This window comes from Salvelinus namaycush, chromosome 33 (genome assembly GCF_016432855.1).
Source record: "Salvelinus namaycush isolate Seneca chromosome 33, SaNama_1.0, whole genome shotgun sequence".
Classification (NCBI taxonomy): Eukaryota; Metazoa; Chordata; class Actinopteri; order Salmoniformes; family Salmonidae; genus Salvelinus; species Salvelinus namaycush.
The window spans coordinates 16,789,249-16,812,104 of NC_052339.1; the positions used below are offsets into that span (position 1 = coordinate 16,789,249).

Below are 22,856 nucleotides of genomic sequence, written 5' to 3' on the forward strand. Positions count from 1 at the left end.
AAAGTCGAGCGGTGTGAATACTTTCTGAAGGCACTCATTGGCACTGAGGGTACAAAACATTAGGAACACCTGCTCTTTCCTTGACATAGACTGACCAGGTGAAAGCTTTGATCCCTTATTGATGTGACTTTTTAAGACCACTTTAGTCAGTCTAGATGAAGGGGAGGAGACATGTTAACGAAGGGTTTTTAAGCCTTGGAACAGTTGAGACATGGATTGTGTATGCGTCCCATTCAGAGGGTGAAGGGGCAAGACAAAATATTTAAGTGCCTTTGAACAGGGTATGGTAGTAGATGCCAGGCGCACCGGTTTGAGTGTGTCAAGAACTTCAACATTGCTGGGGTTTTTCATGCTCAACAGTTTCCTGTGTATATCAAGAATGGTCCACCACCCAAAGGACATCCAGCTAACTTGACACAACTGTGGGAAGCATTGGAGTCAACATGTACCAGCATCCCTGTGGAATGATTTTGACACCTTGTAGAGTCCAGGCCCCAACGAATTGAGGCTGTTTTGAGGCCATTGGGGGGTGCAACTCAATATTAGGAAGGAGTTCCTAATGTTTTGTACACTAAGTATATATATATATATATATATATATATATATATATATATATATATATATATATATATATATATATATATATATTGTGTGTGTGTGTACTGTGTAAAGCCACTGAGTCATGAGCTGATGAATTTCACACCTGCCTGCTGCGCCTCCATAGCAACCGTCACCCCAGCCACAAACATGAGCAGTTATTTCTGCAATCACAGCTTCTATTTCACTCATGTGTCTGAGTCTCTTTGCTCGTCTGTGTGCTTGCGTGCATTCATTCGTGCATGCATGTCAGTCATAGTGGCGATTTTAGCATCTTGGTGGGGGGAAAAATATATATAAAAATATGCATGCCAGCAAAGCAACTACCCAACACAACACTAAACAATACATTAATTGCACTATAACGGAGACAAACAGTGCCCACAAACTGTTAGGGCCGACATAAAGCTGTCCCAACAGCAGAGTCCCAACAGCAGTGCCAACACCTTATCACTGCCTACAGTACACCTGGCTATCAGCGGACCCTTGTCTGGCAGCGAAACAGTTAATTCAGCCTCATTTACTGACTTTTTAAAAAACATAGCTGATATGGCTGACTTGTTAAAACAAGTGTGGTTTCTACTGAGATGTACAAACTAGAGGTCGACCGATTATGATTTTTCAACGCCGATACCGATACCGATTATTGGAGGACCAAAAAAGACGATACCGATTAATCGGACAATTTTTTAAAATGTATTTGTAATAATGACAATTACAACAATACTGAATGTGCACTTATTTTAACTTAATATAATACATCAATAAAATAATGAAACATGTTCAATTTGGTTTAAATAATGCAAAAAATAATGCAAAAACAAAGTGTTGGAGAAGAAAGTAAAAGTGCAATATGTGCCATGTAAGAAAGCTAACGTTTAAGTTCCTTGCTCAGAACATGAGAACATATGAAAGCTGGTGGTTCCTTTTAACAGGAGTCTTCAATATTCCCAGGTAAGAAGTTTTAGGTTGTAGTTATTATAGGACTATTTCTCTATATGATTTGTATTTCATATACCTTTGACTATTGGATGTTCTTATAGGCACTCTCGTATTGCCAGTGTAACAGTATAGCTTCCATCCCTCTCCTAGCCGCTACCCGGGCTCGAACCAGGAACACATCGACAACAGCCACCCTCGAAGCAGCGTTACCCATGCAGAGCAAGGGGAACAACTACTCCAAGTCTCAGAGCGAGTGACGTTTGAAACGCTATTAGCGCGCACCCCGCTAACTAGCTAGCCAGTTCACATCGGTTACACCAGCCTAATCTCGGGAGTTGATAGGCTTGAAGTCATAAACAGCGCAATGCTTAAAGCATTGCGAAGAGCTGCTGGCAAAACGCACGAAAGTGCTGTTTGAATGAATGCTTACGAGCCTGCTGGTGCCTACCATCGCTCAGTCAGTCTGCTCTATCAAATCAGACTTAATTATAACATAATAACACACAGAAATATGAGCCTTAGGTCATTAATATGGTCGAATCCGGAAACTATCATCTCGAAAACAAAACGTTTATTCTTTCAGTGAAATACGGAACCGTTCCGTATTTTATCTAACGGGTGGCATCCATAAGTCTAAATATTCCTGTTACATTGCACAACCTTCAATGTTATGTCATAATTACGTAAAATTCTGTCAAATTAGTTCGCAACGAGCCAGGCGGCCCAAACTGTTGCATATACCCTGACTCTGCGTGCAATGAACGCAAGAGAAGTGACACAATTTCACCTGGTTAATATTGCCTGCTAACCTGGATTTCTTTTAGCTAAATATGCAGGTTTAAAAATATACTTCTGTGTATTGATTTTAAGAAAGGCATTGATGTTTATGGTTAGGTACAGGTTGGAGCAACGACAGTCCTTTTTCGCGAATGCGCACTGCATCGATTATATGCAACGCAGGACACGCTAGATAAACTAGTAATATCATCAACCATGTGTAGTTATAACTAGTGATTATGATTGATTGATTGTTTTTTATAAGATAAGTTTAATGCTAGCTAGCAACTTACCTTGGCTTCTTACTGCATTCGCGTAACAGGCGGGCTCCTTGTGAGGCAGGGGGTTAGAGCGTTGGACTAGTTAACCGTAAGGTTGCAAGATTGAATCCCTGAGCTGACAAGGTAAAAATCTGTCGTTCTGCCCCTGAACAAGGCAGTTAACCCACCGTTCCTAGGCCGTCATTGAAAATAAGAATGTGTTCTTAACTGACTTGCCTAGTTAAATTAAGGTGTAAAAAAGTATTTTTTTAAATGGCAAAATCTGCGTCCAAATTTACCGATTTCCGATTGTTATGAAAACTTGAAATCGTCCCTAATTAATCAGCCATTCCGATTAATCGGTCGACCTCTAGTACAAACTATGGCATAAGGGAACGACAAGCACATAAGAGGCAATCTGTAATTTCGATTAAGACAATAATGAGCGAGCTAGGACGGACGTTGTCAATATAACTATTTGTTCAGCACTTTTGAAATGTACAGCGACAGAATTCAGAACATGGGCCGTTCTTACAGTATTTTCCCTGTACACCAAGTCAGAAGCGTAGGATAAATAACAGGGCCATATAAGCAGACAATGAAAGCCCTTTCAATGATTACATTTCTCTAAAACAGGCTATAGGCTACATGTGCACCACCAAGTCAGAACAGTAGGCAAAAGGGGGAAAAAAGGACCAAATTATTAGCGTGAGGCACATGGGCTACTAACAGTTTACCATACAACATACACTTAGTATTACTTTCTTAGCTACAGAATACATATCTCCCTGGCATATTACATAATTTATGCAGCAGCATAGAATACATTTTTGGACTCACCTTGTTCATGCTGTGCTCACTTCCTCCCAAACCACTCATTGTTGAATTTGCAATTTCCAACTTTGTGTAATGTTTGTATACATTGGCCGATGAGCACCGATACGTTTTATCTATAATTTCTCTTCATTATTTATCTTCATATGGCAAGGATTGAAAAGGATTTGCCAGTAGATTGTCGACTTCATTCATGATGATGACTGATTGTCTAGCTTGCTAGCTAAGATTTTGAAAGTATCAAATCAAATGTTATTTGTCACATACACATAGCTAGCAGATGTTAATGCGAGTGTAGCGAAATACTTGTGCTTCTAGTTCCGACAATGCAGTAATAGCCAACGAGTAATCTAACCTAACAATTCCACAACTACTACCTTATACACACAAGTGTAAAGGGATAAAGAATATGTACATAAAGATATATGAATGAGTGATGGTACAGAACGGCATAGGCAAGATGCAGTAGATGGTATAGAGTACAGTATATACATATGAGATGAGTAATGTAGGGTATATAAACATAAAGTGGCATAGTTTAAAGTGGCTAGTGATACATGTATTACATAAAGATGGCAAGATGCAGTCGATGATATAGAGTACAGTATATACATATACATATGAGATGAGTAATGTAGGGTATGTAAACATTATATTAAGTGGCATTGTTTAAAGTGGCTAGTGATACATTTTTACATAAATTTCCATCAATTCCCATTATTAAAGTGGCTGGAGTTGAGTCAGTATGTTGGCAGCGGCCACTAAATGTTAGTGGTGGCTGTTTAACAGTCTGATGGCCTTGAGATAGAAGCTGTTTTTCAGTCTCTCGGTCCCTGCTTTGATGCACCTGTACTGCTGCTGCGCCTTCTTCACAACGCTGTCTGTGTGGGTGGACCAATTCAGTTTGTCCGTGATGTGTACACCGAGGAACTTAAAACTTACTACCCTCTCCACTACTGTCCCGTCGATGTGGATTGGGGGGTGCTCCCTCTGCTGTTTCCTGAAGTCCACAATCATGTCCTTTGTTTTGTTGACGTTGAGTGTGAGGTTATTTTCCTGACACCACACTCCGAGGGCCCTCACCTCCTCCCTGTAGGCCGTCTCGTCGTTGTTGGTAATCAAGCCTACCACTGTAGTGTCGTCCGCAAACTTGATGATTGAGTTGGAGGCGTGCATGGCCACGCAGTCGTGGGTGAACAGGGAGTACAGGAGAGGGCTCAGAACGCACCCTTGTGGGGCCCCAGTGTTGAGGATCAGCGGGGTGGAGATGTTGTTACCTACCCTCACCACCTGGGGGCGGCCCGTCAGGAAGTCCAGTACCCAGTTGCACAGGGCGGGGTCGAGACCCAGGGTCTCGAGCTTAATGACGAGTTTGGAGGGTACGATGGTGTTAAATGCTGAGCTGTAGTCGATGAACAGCATTCTCACATAGGTATTCCTCTTGTCCAGATGGGTTAGGGCAGTGTGCAGTGTGGTTGCGATTGCGTCGTCTGTGGACCTATTGGGTCGGTAAGCAAATTGGAGTGGGTCTAGGGTGTCAGGTAGGGTGGAGGTGATATGGTCCTTGACTAGTCTCTCAAAGCACTTCATGATGACGGAAGTGAGTGCTACGGGGCGGTAGTTGTTTAGCTCAGTTACCTTAGCTTTCTTGGGAACAGGAACAATGGTGGCCCTCTTGAAGCATGTGGGAACAGCAGACTGGGATAAGGATTGATTGAATATGCCAGCCAGCTGGTCTGCACATGCTCTGAGGACGCGGCTGGGAATGCCGTCTGGGCCTGCAGCATTGCGAGGGTTAACACGTTTAAATGTTTTACTCACCTCGGCTGCAGTGAAGGAGAGCCCGCAGGTTTTGGTAGCGAGCCGTGTCAGTGGTACTGTATTGTCCTCAAAGCGAGCAAAAAAGTTATTTAGTCTGTCTGGGAGCAAGACATCCTGGTCCGCGACGGGGCTGGTTTTCTTTTTGTAATCCGTGATTGACTGTAGACCCTGCCACATACCTCTTGTGTCTGAGCTGTTGAATTGTGACTCTACTCTGTCTCTATACTGACACTTAGCTTGTTTGATTGCCTTGCGGAGGGAATAGCTACACTGTTTGTATTCGGTCATGTTTCCGGTCACCTTGCCCTGGTTAAAAGCAGTGGCTCGCGCTTTCAGTTTCGCGCGAATCCTGCCATCATTCCACGGTTTCTGGTTTGGGAATGTTTTAATCTTTGCTGTGGGTATTATGTCGCTGATGCACTTTCTAATGAACTCGCTCACCGAATCAGCGTATTCGTCAATGTTGTTGTTGGACGCAATGCGGAACATATCCCAATCCACGTGATCGAAGCAGTCTTGAAGCGTGGAATCAGATTGGTCGGACCAGCGTTGAACAGACCTGAGCGCGGGAACTTCTTGTTTTAGTTTCTGTTTGTAGGCTGGAAGCAACAAAATGGAGTCGTGGTCAGCTTTTCCGAAAGGAGGGCGGGGGAGGGCCTTATATGCGTCGCGGAAGTTAGAATAACAATGATCCAGGGTTTTACCAGCCCTGGTAGCACAATCGATATGCTGATAGAATTTAGGGAGTTTTGTTTTCAGATTAGCCTTGTTAAAATCCCCAGCTACAATGAATGCAGCCTCAGGGTGTGTGGTTTCCAGTTTACATAGAGTCAGATAAAGTTCGTTCAGGGCCATCGATGTGTCTGCTTGGGGGGGAATATATACGGCTGTGATTATAATCGAAGAGAATTCCCTTGGTAGATAATGCGGTCGACATTTGATTGTGAGGAATTCTAAGTCAGGTGAACAGAATGACTTGAGTTCCTGTATGTTGTTATGATCACACCACGTCTCGTTAATCATAAGGCATCCCCCCCCCCCCCCCGCCCCTCTTCTTACCAGAACGATGTTTGTTTCTGTCGGCGCGATGCGTGAAGAAACCAGCTGGCTGCACCGACTCCGTTAGCGTCTCTCGAGTGAGCCATGTTTCCGTGAAGCAAAGAACGTTACAGTCTCTGATGTCTCTCTGGAATGCTACCCTTGCTCGGATTTCATCAACCTTGTTGTCAAGAGACTGGACATTGGCGAGTAGTATGCTAGGGAGTGGAGCGCGATGTGCCCGTCTCCGAAGCCTGACCAGAAGACTGCTTCGTTTGCCCCTTTTACGGCGTAGTTGTTTAGGGTCGCCGGCTGGGATCAGATCCATTGTACTGGGTGGAAGGCAAAACACAGGATCCGCTTCGGGAGAGTAATATTCCTGGTCGTAATGATAGTGAGTTGACGTTGCTCTTATATTCAGTAGTTCCTCCCGACTGTATGTAAGGAAACCTAAGATTACCTGGGGTACCAATGTAAGAAATAACACGTAAAAAAACTAAATACTGCATAGTTTCCTAGGAATGCGAAGCGAGGCGGCCATCTCTGTCGGCGCCGGAAGTAGTATGATGTTGACATGATCAGTCCAATCAAAGCTACTGTACGTATAACATGATTTGACATCATTTTATCTGTGGCCAATGACCTTGAGCCTTCTTGAATGGGAATTTTTATGTATCTCTATGTCAGCACCCAAAGGGCTAGAATCTTTGCGGTGACTTTGTTTCCCCATGAGTGACAGAACACTGAGCCAATCACGGTGCAACGCTCCGTATTTTCTGCTGGCTTGCCCCACCACCACAGAAAGCACTGAGCTGGGCTGAAACACCTGCATTTTGTAGATGGCTTACTTAATAAGGATCCGCTCCTTTTTTTTCAATACATTTTTCGCTTAAAATGACATACCCAAATCTAACTGCCTGTAGCTCAGGGCCGGAAGCAAGGATATGCATATTCTTGATACCATTTGAAAGGAAACACTTTGTGGAAGTTTGTGGAAATGTGAAATTAACGTAGGAGAATATAACACTTTAGATCTGGTCAAATATAATGCAAAGAAAAAATCTGCCATTTTTGTAGTATTTTTTAGTACCATCATCTTTGAAATGCAAGAGAAATGCCATAATGTATTATTCCAGCCCAGGTGCAATTTAGATGGCCACTAGATGGCAGCAGTGTGCGCGCAAAGTTTTAGACTGATCCAATGAACAATTGCATTTCCGTTCAGCATTTTGTAACAAGACTGCCCAAATGTGCCTAATTGGTTTATTAATAACTTTTCAAGTTCATAACTGTGCACTCTCCTCAAACAATAGCATGGTATTCTTTCACTGTAATGGCTACTGTAAATTGGACAGTGCAGTTAGATTAACAAGAATTTAAGCTTTCTGACAGTATTAGATATGTCTGTCCTGGGAAATGTTCTTGTTACTTACACCTCATGCTAATCGCATTAGCCTACATTAGCTCAACCGTCCCATGGGTGAGACACCAATCTGTAGAGATCCTTAAGAGGTTTTAAGAAAACAAAAAAGAGACCATGTTTGTAAAAACAAGAGACCATGTTTTTTTACATTGTTTGCAAACTGATATGTGACACATATTAATGTAAAAATAACCTGCAAAACAAGCCCCCCCCCAAAATGTTTAAAATAATAATATTTGTGTGGCTCAAATGTGTGGCTCAAAACAGACCCTAATTCAGATCCTACCCATGCTAGATTACGGAGACAATTTATAGATCGGCAGGTAAGGGTGATCTCATGTGGCTAGATGTTCTTTACCATTCGGCCATCAGATTTGCCACCAATGCTCCTTATAGGACACATCACTGCACTCTATACTCCTCTGTAAACTGGTCATCTCTGTATACCTGTCGCAAGACCCACTGGTTGATGCTTATTTATAAAACCCTCTTAGGCCTCACTCCCCCCTATCTAAGATATCTACTGCAGCCCTCGTCATCCACATACAACACCCATTCTGCCAGTCACATTCTGTTAAAGGTCCCCAAAGCACACACATCCCTGGGCCGCTCGTCTTTTCAGTTCGCTGCAGCTACCGACTGGAACGAGCTGCAACAAACACTCAAACTGGACAGTTTTATTCAAAGACTCAATCATGGCAGTTGTGGCTGCTTTGTGTGATGTATTGTTGTCTCTACCTTCTTGCCCTTTATGCTGTTGTCTGTGCCTAATAATGTTTGTACCATGTTATGTTGCTACCATGTTGTGTTGCTACCATGTTGTTATGTTGTGTTGCTACCATGCTGTGTTGTCATGTGTTGCTGCTTTGCTATGTTGTTGTCTTAGGTCTCTCTTTATGTAGTGTTGTGTTGTCTCTCTTGTTGTGATGTGTGTTTTGTCCTATATTTATATTGATTTTATTTTTTATTTTTAATCCCAGGCCCCTGTCCCCGCAGGAGGCCTTTTGCCTTTTGGTTGGCCGTCATTGTAAATAAGAATTTGTTCTTAACTGACTTGCCTAATTAAATAAAGGTTAAATAATTTTAAAAAAAAGGCTCAAAACAGGCTCTGCCCACCTGCCCTAAATGACGAGTCGCCACTGGTCAGTAACATGAGACGTGTGTGAGTGTTTTCCATCAGCGCCAGGTATCTGCTAAACAGCTGATAAAAGACTAATTTGTCAGTCGGGTACTTTTTTCTCGTCATAAATAAACGAATCAGAAAAATCTGTATAACCTTCTCCAGCCAAAATGAACAACATGCATCTTTTAGCAATCTATTGATAGGACATGCACCTGTCAATCACAAAGCGAGCGTTGACAGGGAAAGGCTGCTGGTTTGTCAGTCTGCTGTCTGTCCCGGCCCTCGGTACCTGTTATTTTTGTGCGCTGTGGTTGGCTGCAGTCAAATTTATTTTCACAGAGGAGGGAGAGCATGATGCTACTTCATCGTCTCCTGTGAGTGAATTTATTAAATCCACTTAATTATTATTTTGTGGCACATTCAGTTAGACTAATTTATTTTGCGTGTTTCATATGGCTGTTCGCTATAGCCAGCCATGGAGTCGAGGTGCTGTAACGCTCGTCGTCTTCTTCGGACGAGGAATATGAAAGATCGGACCAAACTGCAGCGTGGTACGTGTCCATGTTAAATTTATTACAACTGAACACTGAATACAAAATAACAAAAGTGAAACAACGAAAATCGAAACAGTCCTATCATGTGACACAACACAAAACAGGAAACAACTACCCACAAACACAGGTGGGAACAGGATACCTAAGTATGGTTCTCAATCAGAGACAACGATTGACAGCTGCCTCTGATTGGAAACAATACCAGGCCAAACACAGAAATACAAAACATAGAACAAAACATAGAATGCCCACCCCAACTCACGCCCCGACCAAACCAAAATAGAGACATAAAAAAGGAACTAAGGTCAGAACGTGACAGGTGCATAGGCTATTTACTGTGCTTTGACATCCGAACAGCAAGTGTTGACAAATTTATAGAACTAGTCAAAAATGTCGAACTGACTAAATAAATGAAATCTCCTCTATCCTTTTTCTATTCATAAATCATACAACTTAGTTATATGTCCATGGTATCGCATCCGGACAATTAAACCAAATATATTTGTATTTATTCGAACCCCATGTCTACAATTGCTATTAACCAGAATAGTAGCTCGTCAGTGTAGCCTAGTGATGGGTTGTGCGCAAACGAACGGCTCTTTTTGAACGGATATTTAGGTGAACGGAACCGAATCGCATCCGTGAGAGAGCCATTCATTTGGCTCCCTAATTTGTATACTGGTAGGCTACTACTGCTTTTTGGTGATTCTCTGCAGATACATTCTGAAAACATTACAACTTTTATAAAAATGTTCCTGCATTTCTCTATCGGAATCCATGTTTACTTGACAGAACACAACCTTTTTTCTTAGGTTTTTGCCAGAATAAACTACATTGAAAGAGTAGACTAGATTTAGTTTTTGCCACAATAAATGAAATTGAAATAGTAAACTAGATTCGTTTTTCTGACTAGATTAGTAATCTACTGCCTTACCCAAAGTCCCACCTACAGTGATTGATTGACAGGTCTGAAACCCTACCAACTCTGTGACTCACAAACATCCTGCCCTCTCCCCTGACAATCCCACCCTCAGTGATTGATTGACAGGCCAAACTGTTAAAGGAATAGTTCACCCAAATTACAAAATATGAACGGTGTGGTTCGAGCCCTGAATGCTGATTGGCAGACAGCAGTGGTATATCAGACGGTATACCACAGGTATGACAAAACATTTGTTTTTACTGCTCTAATTACGTTGGTAACCAGTTTACAATACTGTAGCAATAAGGCATCTCGGGGGGTTGTGTTATATTGCCAATTTCCCACTGCTAAGGGCTGTATCCAGGCACTCCGCATTGCGTCGTGCTTAAGAAAAATCCTCAGCCGTGGTATATTGGCCATATACCACACCCCCTTAGGCTTTATTTCTTAATAACACATTGGTTTCCTTACCATAAGTGTCCACAGCAGCAGAGCCAATAAAATACATAATTTGAAGAGCAAACATCATTGTGGAAATTCATATCTTGTAGCAAAACTGTACATGTGACTTTAATCTCGATAGAGGACAGGTTTAATGTTTAATAAAAGTTGTCTCACTTAGAAAATAGCCTATACCTAGACGATATCCAAAACAACCAATACCACACTGAATGAATACATTTTCAGTCATTTTAATTGTAAAGTTATGTCTTTCTGCTCAATACCACAACTCCTTTTACCAATCTGGGCCACCAAAATATAGTTCATTCTTCAACAACAAAATCCCAGCGGGATTTCTGTGGCCCCAATCAAGCCTGTTTTACTGCAATATCCTTCTCTTTAAGTCTCTCGTGCCAATTAAGATGTTCTGTTCAAATTCAACCATGCACAGCCAGACAGCTGCACTTTATATCACAGATTCTATCACTACCCCCCTCCTCCCTAGCCCAGACCTTGCCTATAAGAACTGAAAGGGTACAGATCTTTTCCCCTCCCAGAATCCAGTGAAGCGGTACTGTGTTGGGCCGAGATGGGATCTTGGTGCCATCCCCAGATTTAGTGCTAAGAACAACAGATGTCTTTGTTTTCAGGGCTCCAGTGCCAGTTCGTGCCTTGGCTTGGTTTCACTGTGTAGCTGGTAGAGTTAGGAAGGCACACCTGAATGCAGCCCTGTCGGTCTGTTTCTGTGTGTTTGTGTGGGCCCATGTGCGTGGTTGTCGGTCTGTGTCGGTCTGTGTGTGTCAGTGCAACTTTGTCTGCATGCCTCAACAACTCTCCTATTGTTGGCAGAGCCCCAGCACCACACCTGGTTTACATAACTATCTACAGTACGTTCCAATGGAAGATCCCGTGACCTCCCACTCAGCCATTACAACATACAGGCAGCCGTTTTTTCCCCTCCCATTTCATAATAAATGAAAGATGATCATGGACCTAGAAGAACCTCATGGCATGAGTGCTTGCAGTTGTTTCTGATCTTCAATTGTATCTTTAACTTGTGACACTTTGTCCTTTGTGTGTATTCTGTATTTTTTCTGTAATGTTTTATGGACACGCTGCTATTTCCCTGTTTTGCCTTTTTGCCAGGTCGCCCTCACAAAATAGGTTTTTAACCTCAATGGGGTATTACCTGGTTAAATAAAGGTTAAATTAAAACAATAAAAAAACTAGATTGACATGACACATTCTAGAATCTAGTTATTCACATTCTGCAGTTAGTTAGCCTTGATTCTTCATCGGTCTCCAGTAGATGGACTATCTGACTTGTGGATGTCTGGTGACCTCTCTGACGCCGCCTCTTAACCCCGCAATACACAACAGCACTTGGGTCATGACCTTGGGTCAGGGCCATTGGGAGCCGTGAGTGAGGTGATGAGGTTAGGATTCTCACTCTGTCTTTTCTCTCACTCTCTTTCCATCTCTATCTCTCTTTCTCTCTTGGCATTGCTATGCACTGATCTTAGGTAAGTTGTAATTGAAACATTATAATGGTTAAGGGCATGACTGGTGTGTAGTTAATCTGATTTCAGATCGGTGCTTAAGGCCCCTGGTGCTCTCTAAGGTCAGTACTAGGCTGGTGTGAGGTGACAGAGGAGATTGACCCGTGTGATCTGGGACCTCCCTCTCTCACACTTTCTGGGCCCTGGAGGATTACGCTGTATTGACTGACGGTTCTGGGGACACACAGGCCTGTTGGGCTCAATCCTCTACTCCTCTACCGATGCCAAGCAGCTCATTATGGGGCTCAGGAAAATAAACTGGGAGGCCTCTCTCTATAGGGTCTCTCTCCCCCTCCCTCTCCAGGCCTCTCTCCCCAGGCTCTCTTTCTCTCCCCCTCTCTCTCTCCAGGCTCTCTCTCTGTCTCCCTCCCTCTCCAGGCCTCTCTCTCTCTCTCCCTTCCTCTCCAGGCCTCTCTCTCCAGGCTCTCTCTCTGTCTCCCTCCCTCTCCAGGCCTCTCTCTCTGTCTCCCTCCCTTTCCAGGCCCCTCTCTCTCTCTATCCCTCCCTCTCCAGGCCTCTCTCTCTCTCTATCCCTCCCTCTCCAGGCCTCTCTCTCCAGGCTCTCTCTCTGTCTCCCTCTCCAGGCCTCTCTCTCCAGGCTCTCTCTCCCCCTCCCTCACCAGGCCTCTCTCTCCAGGCTCTCTCTCTGTCTCCCTCTCCAGGCCTCTCTCTCCAGGCTCTCTCTCTGTCTCCCTCTCCAGGCCTCTCTCTCCAGGCCTCTCTCTCCCCCTCCCTCTCCAGGCCTCTCTCCAGGCTATCTCTCTGTCTCCCTCTCCAGGCCTCTCTCTCCAGGCTCTCTCTCTCCAGGCTCTCTCTCTGTCTCCCTCCCTCTCCAGGTCTCTCTCTCTGTCTCCCTCCCTCTCCAGGCCTCTCTCTCTCTCTCCTTCCCTCTCCAGGCCTCTCTCTCTGTCTCCCTCCCTCTCCAGGCCTCTCTCCCCCTCCCTCCCTCTCCCTCTCTCTCCATCCCTCCCCCTTTCTCCCCCTCTTTCTCCTGACACGCACAGAGCTCACACACAAAGATGCAGGTCACAGAATGAGGTTACAGGTTGCTGCTGAAAATGTTGTTGGCCTTCGTGTGTTATGAGTATTCCGCCAGCTCTTGTTGCATGTTTGTTCATTTCATTCACTTAGACGACAAGGATTTTGTATCACTAAGGTCAACTTGACATACAGCACAACATGATACAATACCCCTGTGGAGCGAATGTTTAGGGTTAAAGGGAGAGTTGGCCTAATGCTCATAACTGTACACTCTCACTTCCTACCAAATATATGGACCCATCAACTATCCCTTTAATGAAAGAGACAGGAGAGCAAAGAGAAAGTGGAGTTAATTGCTGGGATCACTCAGCTCTTTCAGACTGTTTGTATAAAAGGCTGAGGACTGTCTGATATCCTTAGACGCCGTCTATCTCTTCACTCTCTGTGGCATGAAGAGAAATCTGGGCCGGAGCAGTAAGCCCTTAAGCCTTCTTAGACAGTCAACTCTCATTAATTAGAGAAGGAGAAAGAAATCACACCAACCGGACCGTGTGAATGGATGGGATGACAGTAACTCCCTCAGACAATGACTGGACTGGGATTACCCCGGTCTCTCCCCCTGGTGGCCACTCACTGATGAGTGGATGCATATTTATTTTGTTTTTTTTATTGAACCTTTATTTAACTGCTGTCTGTGGTAGCCCGGGCTGTTACAGAGAGGAATAGGGACATCCCGTATCTTCTGCTGTGGAACTTCTGCCTTATCTTTACTGTGTGTGTGTGTGTGTGTGTGTGTGTGTGTGTGTGTGTGTGTGTGTGTGTGTGTGTGTGTGTGTGTGTGTGTGTGTGTGTGTGTGTGTGTGTGTGTGTTTCCCTGGTACTCCTGAGGTGAGCCATGAGACAGGAATAGGGCAGGGCCTATTGTGCTGTTGACTTTTGGAGCTTCATACAGAGAGAGTGATTCATGGATTGTCATTATTGCAAACATGCCATTTTTAAACGTACAGTGTGTTTACACAGCATGTTTGCAGAATGTAAATGTACATTGAATGAGAGGTGGTTTGAAACAGGAAGGTAAGCAGAGAGTGTATGTTTGAAAGAGAGAGAGAGAGAGAGAACTTTTAATATGGATGTGTAGCGTTTTCAGTGGAAATAGTTCTGTAGTTATATCTATTATTTATCCTCTGTGACGTAGATATTTCCAAGTAGGGAAGTTCAGCAATTAGATAACCTCAGCTGTTTACAGAATAACATGTGTTCCTCCTTTTTATACCAGGGCTTCTAGTCAACTATTCTTTCCTGGTGCCTGACCCTGCATCTTTCTCTGATTTCCTGAATGCACTGTGTGGTATGCAGGAAGAGTTATCAGAGCCTGTACAAGATCTTTTTAACTCTGTCACACTCTTAGCAGTATTCAGTTCATCTCCCCTTCTCACCCATTCTTTCGTTGATTTATATCTCATTCACTGGTCTTTTCTCTCTTGTTTTCTCTCTGGACAGACCCAGGAAGCTCTTGAAGACTCGGAGGGACTCAGGAACCCAGAGGGATTAGGATTAGAGGTGAAGGACGGGGATTTGGGTGCCAGTGACTCCCAGAACTGGAGCGAGGACAGGGGGAGAACCAGGGACGGTGGGGTTGACATTACGTCATCGGAGGAGTACTTTGACTCGCGGTCGTGGCACAGTGACACGCTGTGTGACACTCTGTCAGACCTGAGCCCGGACAGCAGCGAGGACTCTCTGTCTGCCATACTGGGGGTGGAGGACGTACGCACGAGATGGAAGAACAGCAGGTACCACGCCGCTGGGGACTGTAGAGCCAGACGCACAGCCGAGAGGAGCCAGCACAGCCACAGCACAGAGAATGCAGGGACTGACGTACACGGACCCAGCAAAGAGAAACACAACCAGACCAGCATAGAGACAGCACAGAGTCAGCCTTGCAACACAGAGAAGAAGCAACACAATCACAGGACAGAAACACAGCACAGCACAGAGTTGCACAATCAGCTCAGCACAGAGATACATAAGACAGGAGTAACAACCCAGCACAACCAAGGGAAAGTCAGCACAGAGGTTTGTATCACTGAAATCACAGGTAATCAGAATGCACTAACGTTAGTGCTTCACACAGAGTCACACAAACCGAATAGCTCAGACAGACACAAAATCGACATCGCACATAGCACAGAAACATTTGCACAGAGAAACAGCACAGAGGAAACTAGTAGAGAGACACGAACGCCGAGCAGCACCGAGAAACAGAGCACAGGGTTCGAAAACACAGCTAGCACAGAGAAACAGAGCACAAGCACTAAATGCACAGGGATATGTAAACAACATAGCATAGATATACAAAGTATAGATCTGCTGTCCACTCTACACAGTGTAGAGAAAGAGAATTCACAAATACACACCAGTCACCTAGAGCAGGTAAGCCTTGCCAGCCAGAATACATCTAGAGCCTATGGAGAGGAGACAGCCAATCAACACAGTTCAGAGACACACTGCATAGACACACACAACACAACAGACACACAGTGTTCGGACATATCTGGCACACACGTGACACTTCGCAGAGATACACCCAACACACTCAAAGCAGAGACACACTGTAGGCTTGCGCACAACAATCACAGCTCAGACATACACTTATCTGACACACAAAGTGAACTTATCCCGGAGCATCCCACAACAGAAACACACACCACAGAGACAATCTGTACGGACACACAACCCACAGAGACAATCTGTACGGACACACATCCCACAGAGACAATCTGTAGGGACACACAACCCACAGAGACAATCTGTAGGGACACACAACCCACAGAGACAATCTGTACAGACACACAACCCACAGAGACCGAGAGGAGTAGCACACCCAACACAGAGACAGAGAGGAGTAGCGCACCCAACACAGAGACAGAGAGGAGTAGCACACCCAACACAGAGACAGAGAGGAGTAGCACACCCAACACAGAGACAGAGAGGAGTAGCGCACCCAACACAGAGACAGAGAGGAGTAGCACACCCAACACAGAGACAGAGAGGAGTAGCACACCCAACACAGAGACAGAGAGGAGTAGCACACCCAACACAGAGACAGAGAGGAGTAGCACACCCAACACAGAGATAGAGAGGAGTAGCACACCCAATACAGAGACAGAGAGGAGTAGCGCACCCAACACAGAGACAGAGAGGAGTAGCACACCCAACACAGAGACAGAGAGGAGTAGCACACCCAACACAGAGACAGAGAGGAGTAGCACACCCAACACAGAGACAGAGAGGAGTAGCACACCCAACACAGAGACAGAGAGGAGTAGCACACCCAACACAGAGACAGAGAGGAGTAGCACACCCAACACAGAGACAGAGAGGAGTAGCACACCCAACACAGAGACAGAGAGGAGTAGCACACCCAACACAGAGACAGAGAGGAGTAGCACACCCAACACAGAGACAGAGAGGAGTAGCACACCCAACACAGAGACAGAGAGGAGTAGCACACCCAACACAGAGACAGAGAGGAGTAGCACACCCAACACAGAGACAGAGAGGAGTAGCACACCCAACACAGAGACAAACAGCCCAGTCCCACACACTTTAGAAACCACAGGGACCGTCCATTCAGCCAGTCCATGTGTGGGTATCCTCAACGGACCTGTCACAAAGACCCAGCCTCAGGCCTGCCTCGGTGCTACAAAGCTCCACATTGAGGCATGCGTATCGGGTGTCCGCTGCCAGGAAGAGCACGAGGTGTGTGTCACCACCAGGAACTCAGCAGAGCCAACTGAACCGTCAGATACGGTGAACGGGATCTGTCCAATTATATCGTCCGTGGAGGCTGGACTTCCTTTAGAGGCGGGACTTACTGTAGACGTGGGACTTCCTGAAGAGGTGGGACTTCCTTGCTTGCTAGACGCCCGTGTGCCTATACCCGTTCCCGACCCGTATCTCTCACCGTCACTAGACAGGAAGGGGATCAACCAGTCAGAATCCCAGTTAGCCTCACCTGTCCTACCTACTGGGCTAGAGAGTGGAGGAATTACAGAGACACAACAACCACAACAACAACAAGCACAGCGCTCCAGTTCACGACCCCAGGAAAAGGAAGCCGTTCAAACCCAGGGCCTAATCCCTGAGCTCCAGGACCAGGGGGGCTCTAGCACAGAGACACCCAGGGACAGTGAGCACTCGCCTGGGGAGAATAAGTGGGCTGAGGCCTGGCTGAGGGAAGGCTCCACCTCTGTAGAGCTCAAGCCTGGCTTTGCTCATCCCCAGTCTGACACTGAGGGGGGCATTGAGGAATGCCTACCCCCCCACCCCTACTCCCTCCCCCACATAGACAGGCCGCTTTGCTCTGACAGCTTAGGGTCAGAAGACTCAGAACATTCCCAGCTGAAGACCTCAGACAGAGAGTACAGGACAGGATCAACCCATTCCCTGTCTGTGGAGAGAGAGGAGGAGGAGGAGGAGGAAGATAGTCATGTTTACAGTCAGCAGGAGAAGGCAGTAGAAAGCACGTCCTGTCCTTATTCAACACAGTCAAACACTGTTACAGCAGAGCTCTCTGACCATACAGACACTGTTACAGCAGAACTCTCTGACCATACAGACACTGTTACAGCAGAACTCTCTGACCATACAGACACTGTTACAGCAGAACTCTCTGACCATACAGACACTGTTACAGCAGAACTCTCTGACCATACAGCCACTGTTATAGCAGAACTCTCTGACCATACAGACACTGTTACAGCAGAACTCTCTGACCATACAGACACTGTTACAGCAGAACTCTCTGACCATACAGACACTGTTACAGCAGAACTCTCTGACCATACAGCCACTGTTATAGCAGAACTCTCTGTCCATACAGACACTGTTACAGCAGAACTCTCTGACCATACAGACACTGTTACAGCAGAACTCTCTGACCATACAGCCACTGTTATAGCAGAACTCTCTGACCATACAGACACTGTTACAGCAGAACTCTCTGACCATACAGACACTGTTACAGCAGAACTCTCTGACCATACAGACACTGTTACAGCAGAACTCTCTGACCATACAGACACTGTTACAGCAGAACTCTCTGACCATACAGCCACTGTTATAGCAGAACTCTCTGACCATACAGACACTGTTACAGCAGCAGAACTCTCTGACCATACAGACACTGTTACAGCAGAACTCTCTGACCATACAGACACTGTTACAGCAGAACTCTCTGACCATACAGACACTGTTACAGCAGAACTCTCTGACTATACAGACACTGTTATAGCAGAACTCTCTGACCATACAGACACGGTTACAGCAGAACTCTCTGACTATACAGACACTGTTACAGCAGAACTCTCTGACCATACAGACACTGTTACAGCAGAACTCTCTGACCATACAGACACGGTTACAGCAGCAGAACTCTCTGACCATACAGACACTGTTACAGCAGAACTCTCTGACCATACAGACACTGTTACAGCAGAACTCTCTGACCATACAGACACTGTTACAGCAGAACTCTCTGTCCATACAGACACTGTTACAGCAGAACTCTCTGTCCATACAGACACTGTTACAGCAGAACTCTCTGACCATACAGACACTGTTACAGCAGAACTCTCTGACCATACAGACACTGTTATAGCAGAACTCTCTGACCATACAGACACTGTTATAGCAGAACTCTCTGACCATACAGACACTGTTACAGCAGAACTCTCTGACTATACAGACACTGTTACAGCAGAACTCTCTGACCATACAGACACGGTTACAGCAGCAGAACTCTCTGTCCATACAGACACTGTTACAGCAGAACTCTCTGACCATACAGACACTGTTACAGCAGAACTCTCTGTCCATACAGACACTGTTACAGCAGAACTCTCTGACCATACAGACACTGTTACAGCAGAACTCTCTGTCCATACAGACACTGTTACAGCAGAACTCTCTGTCCATACAGACACTGTTACAGCAGAACTCTCTGACCATACAGACACTGTTACAGCAGAACTCTCTGACCATACAGACACTGTTATAGCAGAACTCTCTGACCATACAGACACTGTTATAGCAGAACTCTCTGACCATACAGACACTGTTACAGCAGAACTCTCTGACTCTGACCATATTGGGCTGCCAAGCACAGAGGAGACAGAGGATGCTATAGTTCCCGTCAGCCCTACAGGAGTCTTCATAGAGATCACCAGTGATCTGCGTGTTGACCTCCGCTCACAGGGTGTGTCTAGTGACATAGGCCAGGGGTCAACCCAACCTACAGAGACTGAATCTCTTCAGGGAGACAGCACAGAACCCTCTGCCTTAGATCAGGAAGCCACGCCGCTGAGGAGGATAAAGATTACCGTGGGAACAGACTCTACTGTGTGTAACAACGAGGTCCAGAGCCAGCTGAAGGAGCTAGAGATCCATCACAGCATCTCTGGGCCTGAACCCTCTCCCTGCACCGTGCCACCCTCCATCCTGTCTCTGTCCTGCCTCTCTGACTCCAACAACAACACCAAGGCCAGCGAAGGGTCGGTGTCGGGGTCTCCCAGTACAAGGGGTAAGGGGCCAGAGCAGTGGTCCTCCAAGGTAGAGGTAGCCCCCCAGAGCAGCTCAGAGGAGGGTGGGGATAAAACCCCTGATGAGTCCCCTTCCCTGACCGAGCCCTCCACGTTTACCTCTGACCTCCTGGGGGAGACCACAGAGACACCAGACAGCCCCCTAGAATGCCCCCCTGAGGACTCTGAGGAGTTCCTGTCCTACCTTGCCTACAAGCACTATTGGAGCAGTGAGGACTCAGCCGTGTCCGGGTTGGGGGACGAGTGTCACTTCAGCTTGGCTGAGGTGGAGGAGCTAGAGAGGCTACAGGGAGAGGGCCTTGGAGACGTCCTTTATCAGAACCATACTGCAACTACAGGCTGTAGGAGAGATATCTCTAACCATACAGACACTATAGGCTGTAGCAGAGATATCTCTAACCATACAGACACTATAGGCTGTAGGAGAGATATCTCTAACCATACAGACACTATAGGCTGTAGGAGAGATATCTCTAACCATACAGACACTATAGGCTGTGGGGAGGTTGTAGAGGGGGTAGTTAATTCTAATTGTGCTGCTAACAGTCCTTCAGACCTCTCTGAACCCTTAGCTTCCTACCTGGAGACCAGAGGCCTGCTATTGGACAGCGCGGAGAAAGAGGAGGTGCAGAAGTCCAGCCCCCACCAATCCCCTAACACTCCCTCAGATGGAGACAGACAGGACTGTAGCAAATCACCTGGGGCTTTAGGATTAGAAGACAGTTTGTTTGCTGAGGAGTCCAGCTCGTACAGCTCCTACCTCCAGACCAGCTCTCACCCTGCCCTCCTGCAGCAAGATCGTGGTGTGAGGATTGTGAGGTACCCCTACTCCGACGTCAGTCTCAACCTGCTCTCCCTCAGTAGCCTCGAGCCCATCCTAGAGACAGACTCCGACCGCTCCCTGGACAACCCTAGTATTGTGGAGGATGTGACTGGAGTAGAGGAGGAGGAGGAGGAGGAAGAAGAGGAGGAGGAGGAGCGAAGACAGAGTGTTAGGATGAGGCCCACTGAGAAAGACAGGGACAGTGTTGTCCTGTCTGGTGACATCATCCTGTCCAACTCCACCTCCGGCCTTAAGAGCCCGTCGTTGTGTCTCCCCGAGGACTCATCCAGTATCGAGTCATCAGAGCACCAACTGGACTCGTTGACCTTTGACCCCGATGACCTCAGGGTTATGACCTTACCAAACGACAGGGACCATGCAAGCAGCGAGAGACGCTCCAGTCCAACCCCCACCTCTGTGTCCTACGACTTTGATACCACCAGCACTAACAGTGAGGAGATGGAAGAGTCCATCCTGCCTGTCTCGGGGGGGAACACCAACCTCCTCAAACCCATGAAGAGCAAGTCTAAAGGCAGCCAGGCAGGGAGGTCCAAGAGCTCCAAGTTCTCTGTCTTTGCCAAGATGCCTTCTTTCAGGAAGGGGAAGAGTCTGAAGAATGCCAAGGGGGAGGACTTGCCCCAGGACTCACCAGACCTGGGCCTGAGCAGGGATATGGGGGGAGGACAGGTGGGACAAGGGGGAGACACCTCGGATGATGACAATGTTTTCTTGAAGGGGGACATCCTGAACCAGACGGTTCAGCAGTCCTTCTCCTCCGGTCTGGGTGGTCGCTACGAGACAGAGCAGGAGGATAACGGCTTCTTCCCCTCCACACCGCGCACCCGCCATGTCCGCCTGCTCTTCAGGGATGGGCCTGGGGACACCCCCCTGACCTCCCAGCCCGGAGGTCTCAGACACAACCAGACCGGGGCCCCCGAGGGCCTGCACGGCTACAAGAGGAGCAAGAGCTCTGACAGCCTCAACCTTCGCATGCGCTTCGCCCAGGCCCACAAGTCCCTGTCCAGCCTGTTTGAGTCTCGCTCCATGGACAAGGAGAACGAGGAGGAGCAGGTGAACATTGAGACTGGGAGCGAAGGGGAGGTGGGGCGAGCCAAACAGTCCTGGAGGAGGCTAAAGAGAGAGAGGGCCAAGGAGGCGGAACTGCTGAGGAGGACCCTGTCTGTCCCGGTCGGGGACGGGGACAAGGGAGGGGACGGTGAGGATGGGGGTGTGAGGACGCCCAGACAGATCCATAGTGACTATGCGTCCCGCTCTGCCTTAGTGCTCAGTGTCCCTGGGTCCCCCTCCTCTCTCAGGGCCCTGTGTCTCACCGACCCCCTCACTAAGAGGGGCTTCCAGGACAGTCACAGCGTGGCCGAGGAGAACACCCCACTGGGCTGCAAGTCAGAGGGCCAGAGGAGGAAAGGGAAAGTCCTGCCCAACGGCCTGTCAATAAACTTCTCTGACTCCGGACCGCCCTCCTCGGACGACTCTGAAGCCCCACCCACAAACGATTCCAGCCCCCTGTCGCCCATGAGCCCCGCCTCCCTGGCCACCCTAGCCAATCAGCTGTCTTGGTCCAGCTCCAGGTCCCCAGGAGGAGCCTTTGAGAGCACAGCGTCTAGCATGGCAGCAACACCAGACACCCCAGTGAGACCCATGAGCCCCAAGCCCCACAGCCCCAGACCGGCTGCCCAGCACAGGCCCTTCCGCTACCCCCACTCTGCCTCAGCCCGGGCCTCAGCCCTGTCCCTGGTCCTCATGCCCCAGTCAGCCAGTGTAGAGGGCTTGTCTGACCCACCAGAGAAGCCCAAGACCCTGAAGCCCAGAGCGGGGCCGCTAGGCTCCTCCTCCCTCAGTCCATTGGAGGACAGTGGAGTGGACAGCCAATCACAGATCAGCCTGCTTACACCTATGTCCATCAACCAGTTTGAGGTAAGACACAGCTATATGATAACAAGCTAATAATGCCTCATTGTTATCATTCGTCTGAAGAATTGCATGTGTTAAACAGCCCCAAAAATGTAATCTATTGAACAAAAATAAACAATGTATTCTCAGCTAGCCATCCATACTGTGTGTGATGACGCTCACCCAGGGCCGATCCATCTTTGATTGACATGAGTAGGTTGTGTGAGAGAACAGTCTTCACTGGGGT

General features: G+C 46.9%; 1 protein-coding gene across 1 annotated transcript in view; it reads left to right on the plus strand.

Moving 5' to 3' along the window:
* The first annotated feature begins 19,389 nt into the window (after positions 1 to 19,389).
* The window catches only part of LOC120027954 (rho guanine nucleotide exchange factor 4-like), a 74,312-nt gene continuing 70,845 nt past the window's right edge, over positions 19,390 to 22,856 (plus strand). Inside the window, exon 1 of the mRNA XM_038973047.1 lies at positions 19,390 to 22,633. Coding sequence (XP_038828975.1) covers positions 20,873 to 22,633 — 1,761 coding nt within the window. The 5' untranslated portion in view covers positions 19,390 to 20,872. The remainder of the gene's footprint in view (positions 22,634 to 22,856) is intronic.